Source organism: Leuciscus leuciscus (genome assembly GCF_965113295.1).
Source record: "Leuciscus leuciscus genome assembly, chromosome: 7".
NCBI classification, from domain to species: Eukaryota; Metazoa; Chordata; class Actinopteri; order Cypriniformes; family Leuciscidae; genus Leuciscus; species Leuciscus leuciscus.
The window spans coordinates 19,740,150-19,761,954 of record NC_138731.1 but is presented as its reverse complement, the minus strand read 5'-3'; the positions used below and the strand labels follow the sequence as shown (position 1 = coordinate 19,761,954).

The following is a 21,805-nucleotide window of genomic DNA, read 5'->3' as shown; positions in this document are numbered from 1 at the left end:
TAAAGCAAAATTTGAAATAGTCCTCAGATGCCATATCCATATTTTATAGCAAAACATCGAGCATTATATCGATCTCAAACAGATTCATTAAAATGAGTTATTACTCCACCACCTGCGTGACATCATTAACCAGCATGGTTGAACGACCCATACAAATAAAAAAAAAGTTTTATTATCTTTTGTAACATTCCACCAGTGGACTTTACAGTCATTTTTAATCAAGTGTTGTGATTTCTCTCAATCATTTTAAAACGAGTGGTCCATTTCCTCCTTTTTATAATGTCTCGAATCAGTGGATTACAGGGTTTCGGTACGCCCATGTCTTGCTTCCTCAAGAGTCACAGTGTAGCATAATAAAGATGTAGCTGTGTGTGTGTGTGTGCGTGTGTAGCACTGCTGTTAGATATAGATTGAGATTTATGGCTGTAGGCCTATTACAGCACCGCCATGATCACGCCAGGCTCCAGAAAACATCCTCTCCTCTCTCATTCCTGACAACCCCCTTTCTCCCAGCCAGAAGACTCATGTTCACAAGCCCTTTTTCATTACCTCAGTTGGAGAGAGATATGCCTTCAATCTTCGTGAATGAATTCTTCTCCAGCTCTCACAACTGCGAGCTCTCATTCGTCTCCATCCCCAGAGCGTGTGCTCGTAATCTTGTGTTTGATTTGAAGCCCCATGTTTGATCACGGCTGTCTGTTTAGCTGCCATCTCCCTGCTCGTATCATACACACACAGAGAAACCAGACGTGATCTGTAGGCATGAGCCGCTTTGGATGTTTGTTCATGCTTCTGCTTTGGACCGCAGGTATCCTATTTTTTTTAATGTACTCATGTACGTATAATAGACCACTGGCTTTTTTTACTGTGTGTGTGTGGGAAGATGCGTGTCTGTTCTGATTTAGAGCTGTGAGAGATACATGTTTGTTTTAGCGTGTGTGTGGGAACATCCGTGAGAGCTGTATGTAAGTATGCAGTGGATACATCGCCGCTGGGGTACAGAGTGAGTCATTAGTTGTCCCAGTGGAAGCAGCTGGATGACACACACACACACACACACACACACACACACACACACACACACACACACACACACACACACACACACACACACACACACACACACACACACACACACACACACACACACTCACGGAGAGCCTGAAGTATATTTCAGGCCAGTCTAGTTAGGGCTGCCATGCGGTTGGATCCATTAGCATCTCATTTGTGTCTTTAGATGTCTTATTTTGGAACTTGTACCTGTAATCCCGAGATCGTTGCTAGGGCTAAAGGTTGTAAGGGAAATCTGGAATTGGTGGTTTATAAAGCTTCAGAGAAAAACATTCCTCCAATGAGCAGTATGACAGGCCATTTTTGGTGCTTATTATATCACACATTAGGGGTGGGAATTTCAGGCACCTCATGATTTGACCGTTATAGGATTTTTAAAGGGATACTCCACTTTTTTTTGGAAATAGGCTCATTTTACAACTCCCCCAGAGTTAAACAGTTGAGTTTTACCGTTTTCGAATCCATTCAGCCGAACTTCGGGTCTGGCGGTACCACTTTTAGCATAGCTTAGCATAGATCATTGAATCAGACAGGATAGTCCCCAGCTCGGTAACTTCCAACGTGACCGGGACTAAGTTTGTCTAACCTATTAGACCTATTTTCAGGCGCTGCGTCATATCATTACGCCTGCTGCACCCATACGGCAGCAAAGTTTCTTGATTATTACGCAGGAATGAGAGTATAGTTCCTAGCCATATCAGCCTAGAAAATCGCAACTTTACATTTTCCGTCGGCCTTAGTACACGATGTAACTACAGAAGAGTCAAGTTTTAAATAGGAAAAATATTGAAACTCTTTGGTCATTTTTTTGAGAGAGATGCTAATGGTCCTATCCGAGATCTATGCTAAGCTATGCTAAAAGTGGAGTTTGGCTGAATGGATTCGAAAATGGTAAAACTCAACTGTTTAACTCTGGGGGAGTTGTAAAATGAGCCTATTTCCAAAAAAAAGTGGAGTATCCCTTTAATGGCCAACACTAATATATTGTTGTGTAGATAACATGGTGACTGATTCATGAAACTCCAAATTCATGAAAACTTCAGCTATCTATTGATAAAGCTTTCGGTAGATGTTGGAACTGATATAACATAGAATGAGGGATATTGTCGTTAACTAAAACCGAAACTAAAACTGAAAAAAAAGTTGTTACATACAAAAATGTTGTTTAATGTTCGCCATGCTGTTTAAGTTACATGAATAGTTCATCAAGAAATGGAAATTATGTCATGATTTATTCTGATTCTTTTTGTTCCAAACTATAAAGTCCTGCACTCCACTGTACACTTTTTTTTTTTTTTTTTATCTGTTCTTCACACAAAACTGTTGTATAGCTTCAGAATACTTTAAATATAGTGCATATGTCATAATAACCACTTTTACGGTGCTTTTTTTTTCATCAATTTTGAGCTTGACAGCATCCATTTAGTAACATTGTATGTAACGATTGCAGAATCATTTGAAAAAGCCCTACAATTCATCTGTGAATCAGTTCAGCTCCAATTCAGATCTTACTATATATACAGTACCTTATCATAATTGCTTGTACGCAGAACACCATGAACAGGTAGAGCCAAGCGTCTGTGAGGGGTAAAGTGGGCTAATTTTGTGGGCAGGCTGGGATGTCTCGTAAAAGAATTCATTGTGCGGCTTGACTGAGATCTCTTCTGGTTTGACTCAGCGGACATGTGTGCTGGGCATGTTTGTTTTGACAGGTGCTGAAGCCCTTCTGTAGCGCTGCATTTGTGCTCAGTGTAACTGTAGCTGAGAGCCATGCGGGGTTAGTGAACGCTGGTTAGCCTCGGTTTGCCTCTGGTGCTGTGGAAGTCACGGAGAGCGCTTGTCAGAGGTCTGCCCTGTAGCGGAGTCAAGGTCAAACCCTCGCACAAGGGAGATAAAGTAATGAGACACCAGAAACCTGTGACATCCTACCCTTTCTGTAAATGGCTGTCTTTGCTGTAGGGCCTTTTGTATTTTTGTCCGTACCTGTTTCGTGATGACACTGTGGGTGAGTTAATGGTAGTTTTAAAAAAATTTTTTTTTACATGTGCTGTTTATTATGCATGCGTTGCTGCAGGGCATTGCTGCTGGCATGCTTGGTTCCCCGCATATCCTTTTGATCACAGCGGGAATACTTGAAGATTGTATCATGAAGATTTGCAGCACTTCAGTTTGGTATGATCTGATTTACTGCTGGTCTATGGTGAACGGAAGACCTCCCTGACTGTAACTGCTGAAGTATGTTCATTCTCTGAATGAATGAATCCATCGACCCAAGCCTTGCATGTTATGGTTACACACTAGAAAAAAAACTCCTATGGAGTATTTTACTAACAAGAATGTATAAGATTTGATTTGTTTTGACGTGGAAGGGCGGGGAAATGGCAAACTGGGTTTCTTAAAGCACAGGTGACCTATATCCAATTTGTCAGTGTATGCTTAAAGGGGTAATTCATCACTGGCAAAATGGGCTTTTGAAACTTGGTTAAAACGCTGTAAAAGAATTGTTAAAATTGGTGCTACGTGGTTAGAGAAAAGGGAGAAAAGGGCTGTGGCATTCTCTTATGCTAACAACTTCAACACCTATAATGCACTTTTGATTTTGTCTGTCGACTGTTTTAATTTTCTGAATTAAAATTAATTTTTATATTTATTTAGGGACCAATATGTAGATTAAAAAACAAAACAGAAAATTGTAGGCTTACTGAGAAGACTTCTGCTGACCCTCTTTATCTGTGCGTCAAGGTCCCCCTTAAAATACCAAATAATTTGAGAAGGCTAGCTTAATTTAAATAGTAAAATGTCATGTGGTGTGACCTCTCAGGTACTTTTGGTATAGCCTTGTATTTATGAATTAGCCTAATAGTTTGTAATAACATTGGATATATTTAAATAAAAAAATGTAAATGTAATTTTTACTTTTGATTTCGCCAAATTTTTTAATTTAATGTAAAACCAACATAAATGCAAAGAGTACATTCCATTTAGTCCTGTTGTCGTCAGACTTAAGTGTGTGGAGTACGTCAGAAACTGAAGCCAAGTGATTTTATTGAGCTCTATTTTGCTTTCGGCGCTCACATGTTTGATCACGGCTGTCTGTTTAGCTGCCATCTCCCTGCTCGTATCATACACACACAGAGAAACCAGACGTGATCTGTAGGCATGAGCCACTTTGGATGTTTGTTCATGCTTCGGCTTTGGACCGCAGGTATCCTATATCCTAGGCAAATGTCAGCTGTTAAGTGACTGAATGACAGTGGGCTGGGCCTATGGTGCTATGATGTATATCTATTTGCGCATCTATTGTATCCGGTGTAGACAGCGTCAGTGATTTTAATGAGCTCTCTTTTTCTTTCGACGCTAAGCGACGCTCCCATCCAATGTAGGCAAATGTCAACCGTTAAGCGACTGAATGACAGTGGGCGGGGCCTATGGTGCTATGATGTATATCTATTTGCACATCTATTGTATCTGGTGTAGACAGCGTCAGTGATTTTAATGAGCTCTCTTTTTCTTTCGACGCTAAGCGACGCTCCCATCCAATGTAGGCAAATGTGAGCCGTTAAGCGACTAAATGACAGTGGGTGGGGCCTATGGTGCAACAATGTATCTATCTGTTGAAGTCTTGCACTGGAGGCAGTCATATGCCTGTTTAACGTCACAGATCCCACATTATAAAAACGAGACATTTTTGGATCTGGATTAAATGAATGTTTTGTTTATAATGAGGACGAAGTTTTAAAGTCATGAAACTTGCAGTGTACAAAGACCTCTTATATTTCAGAAGATCAAGGCAAATTTGATTTCTCATGTCAGGATCCCAAAAATGTCCTCAGCGTTTGGTCGCAAACTTTTGTTCTTCCTCAATGTCATTGTAACACCATCCCCTTTGAAATCAATGGAGTCTCAGTGTTCTTTGATGAAGTGTGAACAAGTGTGTAGGCGCCCATAGCTTTGTATGTAAAAAAAAAATGTCTTCTTTTTTTCTTAAACCTTAAGAAATGTCTGCGTTCAACCTCGTCTCTGTTTAAGGCAACAGTTGTACTCAGACTGATGGATTCCATTCAGACTAACATGGAAAACACCCTGGGGCGATGCATCGGGATGATTTGATTAGCGACTTTAAACTACTGAGGAAATAAACACCACAGGGAGGGAAGAATCTCTGAGCTGAATTTGCAATACATGCCAAATGCTCTACTGAAAGCATGTTTAATGTAGCTTGAGCTCAGTTGGTTTTCTAGATCGGTTAATGTCGCCAGTAGCATTTGTGGACTGTTTTTCGAACTATGCAGTGTTTAATTGTAACGGATAAGGAATCACTTGCAATGCATGTCAGCGCTGGGTTGTAGAACAGGATGGGCTTGTCGACCTTAGACAATATCCTGCCTGTTGTGTGTGATATGTGACCCCAATAGGGCTGAAAGAGATAACATGCCATAGAGCAAGTGTTCCCACAAATGTGGGCTTTGACCTCTCTCTGACATTTTCTGTGAATAAACCATACAACATTGTTTCTATAGGGAGAAGACAGACATCATAAGTGGGTAACACTTCAAAGCTTTTGTTCTCTGTGTATCTCTTCTTTCCGGTATGTTAGTGCGTGCAGTGGGAATATTGTTGAGCTCCCAAACAGGAAAATAAAATAAAATAAATAACCTCATTCTGAGGAGCAACCAACCAAACAAGCAACATGAGAGGGAATTATGAGTTGTTTGAAGGAAGTGTAGGAATCTCAGAAGAGCAAAACCAAGAGAGACAAGTTGAATAAGGGAAAGTTAGTGTCATCTTGTTATCTTGTTTTAAAGCATGGTATGATATCCTATATAGTTCAAAAGTATGGACAATAGAATGTTACAAAAGATTTGTATATCAAATAAATGCTGTTCTTTTGCACTTTCCACACAAATATTAAGCAACACAACTGTTTAATATTGATATAATAAGAAATGCACAAAATCAGCAAATTAGATCATTGGATTTCTGGATGATCATGTGACACTGAAGACTGGAATAATGATGGTGAAAAATAAGCTTTGCAATTACTGTAAACTAATTATATTTTAAAATAAAACTGGAAAGTGTTATTTTAAATTGTAATAATATTTCACAATATTGCTGTTTTAATGTACTCTAATGTCAAATGAATGCAGCCCTGGTGAGCATAAGGTACTACTTTCAAAAACATTCAAATAATCTTACTGATGATGACAAACTTTTGAACGGTAGTCTATTTTTTTCCATTGAATTTCCAGCTAAATTAACTATACTGTGATATATCCTGCCATAAATGTCATTTGAAAATACTCGTATCATTATATATGCTTATAGCACCCACCCCTAAAAGCACTGATAAGAAAAGAAATGATTAACAGTTTTCCTGATTTTTAGAGAGCGAGCAAGCATTTTGGAAAAGGAATCCAAACTATGCGATTTGCCATTCAGGACCACCTGTTCAATGCATCCCTGGTGTGCTGGGCATGGCAAACCCTTTTGTTTCAGTTTGTGTGGGCTTCAGTCTCCTCTCTCTGTTCAGCTCCAGACACCCGTCCGCCTGTCTGTCCCTCGCCACAGAGAGGGTTTGGCCACTGCATCCATAGAAACATGCAAACAATGGCCCATACTCTTATGAAGGAGAGGAGAAAGAAAGGAAAAGGCTGAGTGAGAATGCTTAGCACGGGAAAGGAGATCTGTGTTGCACGGTAATCTGTCCAGGGGAGATGAGCGTGAGAGCTGTCAGACCTATGACATACATGGAGGTTACCCACATTCCTGTGTGGCGTAAGGAATGGGAGTGTTCATGTGTATCCCAGGAAACAAGTGTCTGTTGTTTAATTGTCATCCTAATCTGTGGTCACATTTACCGTTTTTCTGTGAATTTTTACTGACAAAATCCAGCCATTTCAATGAATTAACGCGAATTAACGCGATCTGGAATCTCACGTGAGGGCGAAAGATTTTCCCAAACAGATTTTGCTACGGGTTCAACTCAAGATTGTCACGCTAATTTGCCGTGTTGACCGACCAAAAACTGCTTGGTTTGAAAGTGGCTTCTGTGTGAGATGTGAAGCTTTTATATGTTTTTGTTTCATAGTCCTACATTTGGTCATACAAGCACAGAGTTGGTGTCATCATATTTTAGTCTGGTGAATAAAAAAAAAGGGATGGGTCAAGATGGTCAACGTGATCCAAAAATGGACTAGTTCAGTGGTTCTCAAAGTGTGGTACGCGTACCACTAGTGGTACGCAGGCTCCGTCTAGTGGTACGCAGAGGAATCACTGAATTTCGCACGTAAGATCAAACCGGTGTGATCTTTTACTGTCTATTATTTTGTGCTCAGTCTTGGCTGGTCCCTGGAGCGTACAATACGATTACGCCGGCAAAGAGGCTTCTATACTCTTTGACACCGGTGTAGAACGGCCAGTGCATCACGCGATCAACTGCTAAATTCAAATCGTGCTTTCGCAGTTGGCTGGCGCTGAGCCAGAGACGGACGCGCGCCACTCAGGCGCTGTCAAATATCACAATTATTCAGTGTTTTTAACCACATAATGTTTATTTTAGGTTTCAGACATTTAAATTCACCCAAGTACTAAAAAAAAACCAATACATTTAGAATTTGTAAAATACACACTGATGTCTATGGAAGCGGAAATAATTATAATTTCCATTATAATTAGACGACACATTTTATTCATATCAGATTTGATTCATTACACATTGTGTCAGTAACTTTAAGGTTAACTCTATTCTTCTCCCAGTTCACCGGCCACTACTTTCATGTATTTCAGGAGAAGTGGATGAATTCACGTGCTGTAACAATCCAACAGATCCGATTCTCTGAACAGTGGCACAAACATGACGGCGCTCAACTAACGTGATCGTTATAAAGGTGTTTAAACAACATAACACTTCCACTTGCATATATTTGACACTCGGAATATCAAATATTTCATGCGATAGCTAACAAATTTGTGAATATTTTGAATAAAAAAATTTAATAAAAGCAGCTCATTAGTCAGTCACATCAGTCAGCGATATTGTGGCTGCGGTGTGTAACCATAGTGTGTAACGTGACAAGCAATGACGCATCACCATGGAAACAATTATAGTGATCAGTTCTAAATAATGATCGCCTTGAAAAACTTAGGGGTCAGCCAGAATATTTTAAATGTACGTTTTAAAAGGTTAAATATCAATACACAGCCTGTGTTTTTTTAATTAAGTACAGTATTTTTTTTTTACTTCATATTTTAAGTACAGTAGGCTTCAGTTTTTATTTCACTTTTAGGTGCAATACATTTTAATTGAATCATTATTTAAGTTTTTTATTTACCTGTATGTAAGCAGCACAGTGCAGTTTTAATGTTCAAACTGTGTTTTTACAATGTTTAATGTGGCTGACAATAATAAATATTCTTATTAGAAATTAAGCTGCCTCATTTTTGAGCTGTACGCATAACCAGCTGAATAGTTAGGCCTACTACGCTACTGTATTCATATTGGTCATTATGGTGGTACTTGGAGAGCCAAATATTTTCTGAGGTGGTACTTGGTGTAAAAAGTTTGAGAACCACTGGACTAGTTGATTTGTGAGGTTATTTAGGTTTAGATTTTTTTAGAGGTGTGGGTTTTTATTTTTATTTTTGTAATTTTATTTTGACATATCTTGCGTATTCTCCCATGATTCTGATCATACAACACAATAATCTGTAATTTACTAGGGGTTCTGACCAAAAAAAAAAAAAAGTTAAAAAAAACGTGTCGAGACATCCTGCGTTCTGCTCCTTTCCGTTTCACCCCATCCTGCTGTGCTGAAAAACACCTCCTAAGAAGCTTGTCTCATCTGGGTCAGGTGAACTCCAAACCAGTCTAATTGTTCGGTTTCTTTTGGGCAGTGTTTCTCAATCAGTGAGTTGGGTCACATGCCCATTATATGTGATCGCGGAGTGTGCATTCAAGGACATTTTTTTTTTTTTTTTTTATTCCATATGTTTTTTCTGATGCAAGACTTTTATTTTGAAAGACATGCGTGAAAGCAGCTGACTCTTCTGTCAGACGCACTTAAAGTGCCTGAGAAGACATTGTTGCCTAATTCAGTATCTGCGGTCAGATGAGATGTTGTCGTGTCATTATTCCACGCATTATGTGTTTTATTTACCATGGTAACTAGTTTCCATAACCTTAACCCCTTAACATTTTTCACTTTGTGTTATTTGTAATAGTTTTGATGACTGTGGTGACTCATACCAACTTGCTAACCATATAATTTATCAGTGTGAGTGATATTCTTACAATTTATGTGAATGTTAAGTGAAGTGGGATGGTACTTGTGTGTGTCTCAATGACTTTTGAGAAACAAATTTGATTGATTTAGATTCCTAAAAATGTGGGTTGTTGTGGCTTAATGACCAAGGAAAATGTGGGTCCCACTGCCAAACCAGTTGAAAAGTACCACCACTTTAAGTCCTTGTAGTCGAGTAATCATTCAGACAACCCACCAGCTGGTTGATATTAAAAATATGTAATTTTGCACATCCCTAGAATGCATAATATTTAGGCCTATTCATAGATTTTGAATTATAGATGATCTTTGATGGTTTTTCGAACTTCAAAAGTATTCAAATGAAAGTCAAGATTTTCTTATGACTGGTGAATATTTGTGTGGGTTTTTTCTTTGGGCTATATGGTCAGGGTTCAAGGGGTCATTTCAGGATCAGCGGGTTCTTTAGATTATTACTCAGAGGTCTGAGATGCATGTTAAACAATGGAAAGATTGTTTGCTGAACAATGCCGAATTCATTTGTGGAAAAAAAGCATTGCTGGAACAAAGTAGAAGAATGACATCAAAGACAACCAATGCTTTTTCACTGCACTCAGAGTCTTAATTCAGATCATCCTCATTATGCAAAGCGATGACAGAAACTTTCATGATTCGGTTGTGACACAAACAAGGTTGCTATTTTTTTTAGTGTAAGCTACATGTAGTATAGCAAACAATCACATCACCCTGGGACCTGCTGCAAGTCATGTGCTGTATTATTTTCTAAGGTTTTGCTTAGTAATGTGGTTTAATCAGTCACTGAAATAATTTGTTTCTTTTTTTCTCTTGTGATCGAATGTTTGTAAGGAGAGTGGGACCTCAGTGGAAATCTGTTCACCATTAGCCATATGCTTTTGCGTGAAAGCTTCTATGATATCAACAAGCAGTCAAACAGTCATTAATTTTCTTTTTATTGCTTACTGAAGAAGAGCAACCGCTAACCCCATCAGAGACATTACAGCGTGAGTCACCGCAAGCACAGCCCACTGTATTGGAGTTTGGACTTTAGGATGCTTTTTATTTGCTTTGGATATTAGCCGAAACAATACATGTGACATATTTAACATAGCAGAACTGGTGAGTCTGTTATTAGTGGTACACCAATCAAAATTTTAGATCAATATCAATAAATGGAATTGTAACTTTAATTTGCTGATAATAATACACATTCTCATGGCAATTTGTAACTATTTTACAGTTTGTAGAATTTGTTGTGAATTCCAATTAATTTGTATGTTTTTTTTGTTTTTTTAGTTTTTTTTTAGGATCTGCTTACAAACTGTTATTACTGGTGTTGTGATGTACAAATGTGGCTTGTCACAAACTAGTTTTGATGAGCGACATGAAGAGTACAAATTGGCGTTTTATTATGCAACTGTATTAACTTCTGCTAAAAGATATAGAAATTAATTATTGTATATGGTGTTGATATACACATTATGTATATACAGTATATGGATGGACTGTACATTTTAAATGTGTATCTTAGCAGGATTGGAACACTGCATCAATCAATAAGCATCTATGATTATAACTAACTGTTTAAAAAATATTTAGGCTAATTTATAAATTGTAAAGTTCTCATAGCGTACCATAAGTGCTTTTTACTGTAAATCTCTCAAATATTTCACCTTTATTTTGAATACAGATTCAAGTAGTTGCTTTGTCCATATGTAAAATATCACAAGTTAAGTCATCCTTTAGCATAAGTGCTGTTGACAGTCTACTGACGTTTCATCATCTTCCTAGTCTCTCATTTTCACAAATAACTGGTTTGAAACTGGTCTCGCCATGTCGCTGTCAAACTGGATTCCTTCTTACCACTTTCTATTTTAAGCTGCTCATCCATTTCTCACTGTTGTATTATGTAATGTCTTGTGTTTTTGAGATCACCCGGTCGGTATGTGTGTGTGAAAGTTCATTCCCTGGTAAAGGTGTGTGTTGAGTTTACTGGTGGTTCAGACTAATCATTAACACCAGCAATGGGAACACACATGTATCTGCCTTTTAAAGGTCCTGACCTGATTTCTCTACCGCTTTCATACCGGGACAAATTTACTCTGTCCCCTTCTGCACACTCCACAACATTAGCTTAATTCTTGAGCCTATTTGGATGGTTCTGAATGTGTCTGTGTTAGTGCCAGAGATGTTTGCTGGAGGGAGATGAATGTGCCAGTTGCTACAGACATGACAGGAATCTAAAAGAGGCCAGGAAAGCGTAAAATAGATGATTGGTAGATTCATTCTTTACCTCTGTACTGAAGAATCCGGTGGGCCTTCTTTTTGTCATCTCTCTCTTTACTTGTGCTCCCTCTTTTCCCAGTGTTTTTGTGCTGTGTATAAAGCTCGAGAGAGTGTCTATAGAGTGCTGATTCAGCCGGACAGAACCCTTTCTTTAATTCCCACTCAAAATTCCCACTTGAGGGGGAAAGCCAGGCCAGCTGGATTTTGGGAAAGTAATGGTACATCTACAACATCCTCTTTCTTGATTTATCTTGTGCTCTCTTTCTCCTTGATCTTATTATTTCTTTCTTTCTTTCTTTTCTCCCCAGGATTCTGAAGCAATGTTTTCCATTTGTTCATAATTTTTTGTCATCTTTTTCCTTTCTAGTACAAACAATTGAGACTTTGGAGAGAATGACTTGACTTTGACTTTCATTTGTTTGTATAGAATACAAAAAGCATGACTTCAGCTCAATAAAACCCTCAAAATTATGCATTTTGCCCTCCATAAGTATTGGGATATTAAAAATAAAATTGATCTGTTTGCTGTGGAGTCAAGAAATCTGTAAATATGATTAACAAATGAATATGAGGCAAAAGTACAGAATGTCACACTTTATTATTGGCTGTTTCAACACATAGGCCTATGTTTAGAACAGCACATTGAGAGTTTCATCCCTCTATCTAAAAAGGTTCTTTTGGGAACCCAAAATTGTTCTTCAATGGAATTGTTGCAAAAATACCTTTTAGGAAGCTTTATTTTTTAAGGACAGTGAATATATTTTAGCCAGATATTTGACATCTGCTTTGCGTGTGAGAGATGTTTAGTTGGGTTAAGCGAATGTTAGCTGGACGTTTGCCTAGCGGATGTATTAGTCGTATTAAATGCTTTTTCTCCCTCGAGAGCAGGGCTCAGAGTGCTAAGTGCTTCTGGACTATGGGAACTCATCTTGGCTGAGGATAGATCAATTCAAGGTCAGAGAGTGGCTTCCTTCTCTTCTTGTCTTCACAAACATTGTACACTAAGACATCATGGCTGCCGGACGTAAGATCTGAAGTGGAGTATGAGTGATTTTCTGCTTGTGGTGAGGAATGTTTATAACCCGGCTAATTGCCTCATTTTGGTTAAAAGGCTTCTCCCATGCGTATGTGTAAGTGAGCGTAAGCTGACATTGAGCTGGGAAAGATTGATCATTACCAAGCAGGTTTCCGGCATCTGAGTGAACGCCAAGCCTTGAGGATTGATCTGCTTTCCCGTGGCAGAGCCATCGTTCTTCTTAACAGCCTTGATTATGAAGGAGGTGGGCTAAGCTGTGTGGATATTACAGGGGGCGGGGCTCCGATTAGCTAAATGAGTGTCATCTATCACCGCGCTGCCGGGACAGAGACTGAAGAGGAGAGAGGGGAAAGAGATGGACGGAGCGTCCTCCTACACAATGCCTGATTCGTAGAAACGACGAGTGATGATAGAAATGCAGTGTCTAGTAGATGTGCGATTATATCAGAAGCTGCTGGTATCCATAAATCTGTCACGCATTTCTTTTTCTACAAACAAACTTTTTTTCAAATGGTGTTGTTGATTTTATCTCAGCAGATGGTTGACAAAACATTATGTGGAAATGTGAAAGTTTTTCTGATATCTGTTCTCACTGTACCAGAATATTCTGCATGCAATGCCATTTATTCTTGCACATTGTCATGTTGGTGATACAACCATTGCAAATGCTGGTATCTGACATGGATGATAATGTGCTACTGTTCGGCACAGCTGGCATTTCACGCATAAAGTTGTAAATAGGGTTTTGTGAACCCTTAAATATTTTTAACACATAAATAACTTGATCTGTGTCTTTATCTATCACTCAAATTCAGATGAGATGTGAATGAACAAAATCAGTCGACTAGTCTTAAGTCAGCCCTGTATAATAATTTGTACTGTATATATGTCTGTAGCAGTGCTTTAGTTGAGATTATTTAAGAAGACTGTACAATAGCTGCACACTCTATGAGCAGTTACATATCTTAATCATGTTAAAAGTGTCTCGCATTAAATCAGAGGCTCTCAACCTTTTAACTTGAAGGCCAACTTAATATTCAAAGATGTTTCCTCTGGTGTTTCTATTGTAATTATGACAGCACCGATTGTTTTCATACATTTATGAATACATTTGCCGTTTATTTATGTATGCATGCATGCATGTATTTATTGTTTGTATGTGTGTGTGTTTAGCATTTTAAATACATTTTAATTATTTAATTATATTAATTATTTTAAATATAATCTGAAGTCATCGTTTGCTGAGGCCCCCTGATTGAGAACTTCAAATTTGCATTGCACCACCACCAAAAATTGAAGTAATTGACTTACTAAGTCAATTGTTGGATGAATAGGCCTAGCTGATTAGGTAACCATTCTGGCCCATTCCTTACGCATCATTTTTATTTTATTTGTCTTTCTCCCTAAAGAGTAACTGAATGCATTATGCATTTAAAATTATGATTGGTGGTCGACCAATATATTGCCACTGCCGATATATTGCCATTTCTTAAATGATCATCATCAGCGTTTTTATTTGAATATGGCTGAATATGATTCCCTCTGCGCATATTTACTAGATTGAGTGCACTGGTGGTTACAGTAATTACTTCCTTTTTACTCATCTTTTTATTTTCATGTATTTACATTTTCCAAAATGTCTTTATTTTTGAAAATGCTATAATAAGATTGCAGAATTAAGAAGTTAATAATACATCATTTTAAATGTTTATTTTACTTTTTTTTTTTTATCAGAATAAATTTTTTTAACTACTTTTTTTTTTAACTGTAATTTTTTGTATTGATCATCCCTATTGCCTTGTCATCCTCTCTTACCTGTCTGCTTTCTCTGACAGTGTTCTGCTCTTCCCGCCTTTATCTCCAGTCCTCCCCTCTGTATGCCGGATAGAGAATCCCGTTTAGCAGCTCCTTGTTTCCCCGTGGCTCTCTTTCCCACCCTGTACTGAATCATGGCGAGTGAGGTCACACACTTCTGGTAACCTTCTGAACCTGAAGCTCGCAGCCAGCAGAGTGGAATGACTGATTTAAAGCATGGGGACATTTCTATCCAGCTGCTGCGCTGTCTTAGCCAGCCTCTTTCCTAATTGAACTGTCATTTAACGACCACTTTTAAAGAAAACGATCTCTGCCTTCGAGCTGCCATATTTGCATTTATGAAATATAGCCCAGCGTGGATAGATACTCATCTCACCAGAGGTAATGAAATCCTTTATGTGGTGTAATTGTGTGCGGCAGGCGTCTTATATGCTGCGGTGTGATGGGAGTTAATATTAGAATTGTCGCCTCATTAAAGAAATAAAACAAAGGGCCTTGTGAATTTTTTATTTGTATTTTTTTTAAATCAGTTTTTTTTCTCCATTTAAACATTTTCTGGAATTCGTTTTAAATTTTTTAATTAAATGGTAGTAATTAAAAACATGTCTAATTAATTGAAATCACAAAACATTAACAATTTAATAATTTATGGGTTTATTTTATTTGTAAACATTTTTTTTTTTTTATAGGACCCTATGAAATGTGTTTTTTTTTCCAGAATTTTGTTGTTGTTTTTCTTCTGGATTTATGATTTGATACAGATTATCATCAAAAACGGTGGTAATCAAATGAAGGCATAAAACATTAATAATTTGATGATTATCATTACTTTGACAAGTGCATTCTGCTATACACATTTTTTTTTATTTTTTTTTTATTCTTTTCATGAAAATGCATTATTTGTACAAGGCACATTCAATTCATTTGAATTTTCCTTTACATTTCCATGATCAGAAAGGAGCAGATGGAAGAATAATATTCTTATATTTATCTGCCCCCTTTATAAACATAAATAGTAGATGGCATTAACATTGTTCCCTCAACCATCACCCAAAATGTATTAACATAAATAGTAGATGACATTAGCATTGTTCCCTCCACCTTCACCCAAACTCCAACATATCTGATATTTGTTTAAACGTTTTACAATGATCACATACAGTTCAAATCAATTTTCAGTTTGATATAATTCAAGTTGTTTCTTTTTATAACACCTTTTAAATTCCAAAACATTTTTACAACTTTTTAAATCTTTCCTTAAAGAATTCCATGCTTTCACTCCAGCAACAGACAAACACATTTGTTTCAGGTTTGTTCGTGCTATTAAATGTTTAAAGTCATACGGCCGTCTGTGATTTCCATCTTCAGAAGTAAAAACAAATAACTTTTGTAAGTCATGTGGAAGAGCTTTACTTCTAACTTTGAACATCACTAATAGAGTTTGTAATTCTACAATGTCTTTAAATTTTAATAATCCTAATAGACAATAGTATTTCTGTCACAATTTCAAGTCAAACCTAAATTTTTATTTTGACGAGTTGTAGTGAAGACCTTTGAGTTTCTGTATGTAATGATATGACGATAGTTTTTATCAAATGAAAAGGTGAAATGCTTGTGAAGTAACTCTCAAAACTGATGTGTTTATTTGCATTTTAGTTTTAAGCCCATAATTCATGGGTCAAATTAGTCTTGTGTAGCCAGACTTGGGCATAAGGTCTGGTCCACATTGCATCTTGTTCTGGCCAAGAACCTCCCATTTGGAGAGAAAGGGACCATCTGAACCACAGTTTGTCTTGCAGTTTGAACAATTGTGCAGTATTTGCCAGTTTTATGTGCAATATGCATCAGACGGTCAGTGGACGTTCTGTGGGCGTTCAGCTGGTGTGCTGCCTGAGGCTGAGCTACGACTTCGCTTTGTCAAAGCAAATGAAATACTGTAGCGACCTTCCGAGGACAGTTACATGGAGATCATGCAGGACCTGAAGTCCTGTGCTGACACACACTACAGCCAATATTTATTTTAAGGGAAAGTCTGTTTATTCTATAGTCTAGGGTCTTATTGCTATCATGAAGACCTTGTATATACCGGGAGAAAAACGTAGCTAGACAATAGAAATAGAACAGAAACCTGAAAGCTTTGCATATGGGATCTGGAACACTTGAGCGTTGTAGGCAAAGCGTGAAATGAAAGCTGTTGCTCACACATACACACCCACATGCGCATACACTCTCAGGCTCACTAGGTCTGCCCTTTCCTTCTAATGGCTGTGCATCTGACTTAGTACCCGTGCCTGAAGCCTCTCGCAGCAGGAGCACAGAGCTTTAAGTGCGCTTTCCTGAAACACCATCAATACTTAATCAGTCCATTACTATTCAGTGCATATTTAATCCTTCGGCAACTCTCCCTCACGTCTCAGGCAAGCCGTTTAAAATTGGCCATGCCAATAAACCCGCCTACTTATTCATTTATGGGTTTAGCAATTGCCTACTATCATTTCTGTCATTTTGCTCAGAGGAACAAGAACACTCCATGTATTTTGAAAACTTCTGCTCAGCCTTTGACAGTCTCAGTCATTTTTAATGGCTTTTCTGTTTGAAGGTTTAGCTCTTTATTTAATGAGACCAATGGCATGGATTAAGTGGCTTAACCTTCGCGACTCACACTTTTCTGCCTATATCGCTTTCCCTTTATCACTTGCATTTTATTACTCACACTCTTAAGATTCATTGTTTGCTCTGTTTTTTAGGCTTGTTAGTGCTGTTGTAAGCTAGGCTTGTTAGTGCTGTTGTAAGCTATATGTATATATATCCAGTCTCACTGTTTAATGTAATGAGGATGTATATAATTTTTTGCAGTGAACCAATATAGGTTTTGAATGGTCAAGACAGAACAGAACAGGCTGTCCGATATAATGCCACAATGTGATATAATGCATACATGTATGTTAGTGTTGGAATCAAATGAATTATTATATACACAAATTCACCAAAGAAGAAATTGTGCTTTGTTAGTCTAAGGGAGGCAAATATCTAAGCATGCATGGTTATGATTTGCTGATCCTAGTATTGTCAATCAGTCTTTCACGATTTATCAACAATCTGGATCTAAACTTGAGGTGACGTGTAATTATGTTTTTGTCACTGACTTGTGTCAACAAACGGTACAAAAATAATGTTTTCAAACAAGTTAACCCTTTCTGCTAGCTTCTGTTGGTGTATCGAGCTGGAAAAAGCATTGTTTGCCAACTATGGTCGCAAGTTCTGTCATTAGCAACATAGTTTAATTTAAAGCAAATATTTAGTACAATCTATACGTGTGTCCCAATTCATGTACTTGTGCACTATTCTATGCCATTTTGTATTATGAACAGTGCGCAAAGTGTGTTTACCCTAAAAAATGTGGGTGATGCACCTAATTAATGTGGAATTTTGGACACTTCATGCACTGTCACAGATTTCTTGCGTACTGGAGAAGGAAAGGCTATCAGACTCTGATGTTAGATAAAAAAACTTAGGCTATTGTAAATTCATACACTAGATAGTAAGAGTACATAATACATATTGCATAGTGTATAATTCGGGACAATCTATCTATTTTTCTATTTTCTATTAAAAGTCTATGTTTTTTATTAGCCTTTCAGACAGGACATAGTGAGACAAATATGAACCTTATAGATATTTGTATTGAATATACTAATAATCACATGTAGACCCCAAAGTTAAAGAGAATACAATATAAACAAGGTCATTTTACGGAATGAAAGATAGGGACAATATACATTTCATTTTATGTGAATTAGTTTGTCAAGATAATGAAAGAAGTGAACATGGTTTGAACAGATAGTTCGAAGTTACTACAATTTCAAGAAACAGTTGTGACTAGCTAGTTAATTTCTCCAACAATTAATTATACTATGATTGTTAAGCATTGAGTTACATCATTGTATGGGAAATGCTGGCTGGGATTCTCAAATGAACAGAGCAATGTTTTGATAGCACCACAGAGCCAAAGTGTTTACACTTTTCAGAGAAATGAAACTGTAAATGACTTACTATTTGTGTCATCTTTAACCTGTTAAACTAAAGTATTACTGTATCCTCCAAACTCCCTTTTGTTTCTTGACTCCTCCGGTTTGTCATGTGTTCTCTCCCTCGCGCTGGTATATTGGTTGGGTGGAGGGAGTGTGAGCTCACCTGCCGATTAAGATGTGTTAAATAGAGCATATGCAATCATGTCTGTCTCTTGTCTGAGTCATGCATTTGTCATAGAGGGCTTGACTTACTGTCTTACTGCAAAGATATTATCCAGACCTTTGTAAGGGTTTTCAGTCTTATCTGTACATTTTCCTTGGCACTTAATGATTGTAATAGTTGGCCAGGTAATGGAGTTAGCTCTTCTACCATAACTGATTTCTTTCTCTTTCTCTCTTTTGGTAGTGGGACTCGATGAAAGATGACAGAGGAGGTGATTGTTATAGCCAAGTGGGACTACACGGCTCAGCAAGACCAGGAACTGGACATCCGGAAGAACGAGCGCCTGTGGTTGCTGGATGATTCCAAGACCTGGTGGAGAGTCCGCAACGCATCCAACCGCACCGGCTACGTCCCCTCTAATTACGTGGAGCGAAAGAACAGTCTGAAGAAAACCTCACTTGTGAAGAACCTGAAGGATACTCTTGGTAAGACGTCTCACAGTTCAGTGAAGCATTTCACCAGTTCACAGTCCTGCCGAACTAGCAAAGTCCCTTTAGGGCAAGTTTCTTCATTCTGCAGCCATCTTGGCAACACCCTCAGGAAGCTATTTTTTATTTAGTAGTGAGAAAACAGAAATCTCCAGAACCCAAGTTTACATGTCCATAGCACATGACAAATCAGCGAAATCTGTCAACAATTGAAAGGCTTGCTTTCCCTTGTTTTGGTTCAGTGTTGAATTTGACAACAGGCATTTTCGTGACTAAATCTCCTTAGTTTTTGCAAAGGAGACCAGTCAGATTTAAGGCTCTGCTCATTAGCTAATGGTGTTGTTTGGATCTAAATGTCATTCTGAAGAGCTTGTGCAGGTCTAGAGCTTGTATTCCTTCAGTAGGAGATGACGTGTGAAACACCCTCACAGTTGCCATGCCCTACTTCCCCCATACGCCTCCGGAGCTTCATGCCTTTAACGCTCAATCTGTTATCTCAAGGCACTAAGGAAGACTCTTGGGACTGTCGTTTTTTTGCAGCGAGTTGTGCACAAGCCAACAACACAAAACAAACACTGGGATTTAGGAAGCAACTGAACCAGTGGAGTGCCTTTGATTGCATGTGCTATGCTTTATAAAAATGATTTAATTTATTGTGAGGTACTTTGATCTAAATTCAGCGTGCAGGGCCGGCATTCATTCATTCTAATGAAACGTCTTAATGATATCATATGTATCACAACACAGAGAGCAAGTGAAGCATCTAACAATCACTTGCCTTAAGTTTTTGATGATTTGCTATGGTTTGTTAAGAGAGGAGCAATAAAAATAATTAAAAATGGTCACTGTTAAAAAATGTATCTCATGTTCAAGATCAGCATGGCCCTTGGGGCTGACATTGGAAGTCAGGAGCCCCCTGCTGTCCATTACCAAAATCCTCAATACTCTGTTACACTATACAGTTTAGACCTCAAAGTAAACATTGATGTATTGTACTTTATATTTGGAAACATTCAGAAATGCTTTTTATATTTTGTGTTCTCTTGCTTAGATTTTTTTTTTTTTTTTAGATCTGTTATGTGCAGAATCATATTTTCCATAACTGGCCAATATTTTTTTCACAAGTACAAGTTATCCATCAGTTCTCCCATGGGCCGTCTCAGGACCTACATTTAGGTAAGACACTACAGGTGTGAAGGATTAATGGATTTCTAGCTCCAGTGCATCCCAATTTCTAGGCCAGAGCCAAGAAATTGAGCCTAGCATTTCCATTTTCATGTGCTGCAGATGGAGAAAAGAATTCATGGGTTCTGGTTGAGAATGTAACCTAGAAAGTTTGGAAGGAGAATTTGGAAATCCATCCACACTGCACTGACCATGCACAACATTAGAGAATGCTTATCCCCATCTATGCTTTTGTTTATCCCATATGTGATTACCAAGAGTTAATGAGCTCTGAATAACATTTTGTTATTTTGTTAATGAGCTCTGAACAACGGGAAGCAGGGAATCGATAATGCCTCCTTTGCTGCAGGGGGTAGAGACGCAGAGAGGTTTAATAGCTACTGAAGTTGTTAAACGCAATGCATTTTCCCTGTGACAGCCAATGAAATTGGAGTAGGCTACCATTCAGCTTTCATGAAAAGTGTTACATTTTACCTGCTTCCTTTCCATTGTGTTCCATTGTGTGTGAGTGAATGTGTGTGAATTCCTGGCAGGTTCAGTGGAGAACTGTTAAAGCAGGTTAGGCAAGTGTTGAAATGAGACTCCTCGTTCAGATTTAATCTGTTCATCCACAGCAAAATGTTCAGCTTGGGATAATGAACAGTACAGATGTATCAGCGTAGTGGGAGTGACTTGTTCTTAATTTGTGAAATGATTTGGAGTTATGATTACATTAGTATTCCTCCATAATCTGTGAAAGAAAGATTACAGGAGGATCTTCGAAGAGGAAGGTCATGAATATGCGGCAGTGACCTTCTAAGTTAATTCTGCATTGGGAATTAATTCCCACTGAAAGGCCACAGGGGACCTCTGATTGGTGGTTGTCACGGATACCTGCACTCAAACCCTCCCTCCATCCTGTTGAGCTCAAAACCTGTCACTGTTTGAAGATCAGAGGATCTCGCTAAAGAACTGTCAGCGTACCATCACACACACTTCCTCTTGGCACCACTGAGTTCCAGAACTCACACCTACCATCATTCCACTAGCATCTCACGAGAGTTGTGCTTCGAATTGGCATTTCTAGGGGTGCAACGGATAAAAAAACTCACGGTTCGGATCGTTTCTCGGATCAGAGTCACGGATCGGATCATTTTTCGGATCAGCAAAAAAAAAAAGTGCACAAGGCATAATATCTTCTTTTTAACATAATTAATGAAAAACAACTTAAAGTGCAACATAAAAAGGCATCTCCTTCCTTTAAACATGGACCAATGCTTTATGTGTTTCCACTGTCATATAGGGCTGTCAAAATTGCTAAAAAATGACGTTCGAATATTCCCTCTAAAAAACACATATTCGAATTATTCGAACATCTGGTTGCGCATTTTGTCAATGACGCGTATTAGGCCTATGTCAATAACAGGACAAATTAATACAAAGAGACATAACTACTTGTATATGTAGATCAT

The 21,805-nt window shown here is 38.1% G+C and overlaps 1 protein-coding gene across 2 annotated transcripts in view; it reads left to right on the top strand.

The window, feature by feature from the left end:
* The window catches only part of nck2a (NCK adaptor protein 2a), a 63,403-nt gene that overhangs the window by 31,901 nt on the left and 9,697 nt on the right, over positions 1–21,805 (top strand). For both annotated transcript variants that reach the window (XM_082174845.1, XM_082174844.1), the window contains one exon: positions 18,925–19,166. In XM_082174845.1, the coding sequence (XP_082030971.1) occupies positions 18,941–19,166 (226 nt within the window). In that variant the 5' untranslated portion in view covers positions 18,925–18,940. The remainder of the gene's footprint in view (positions 1–18,924; positions 19,167–21,805) is intronic.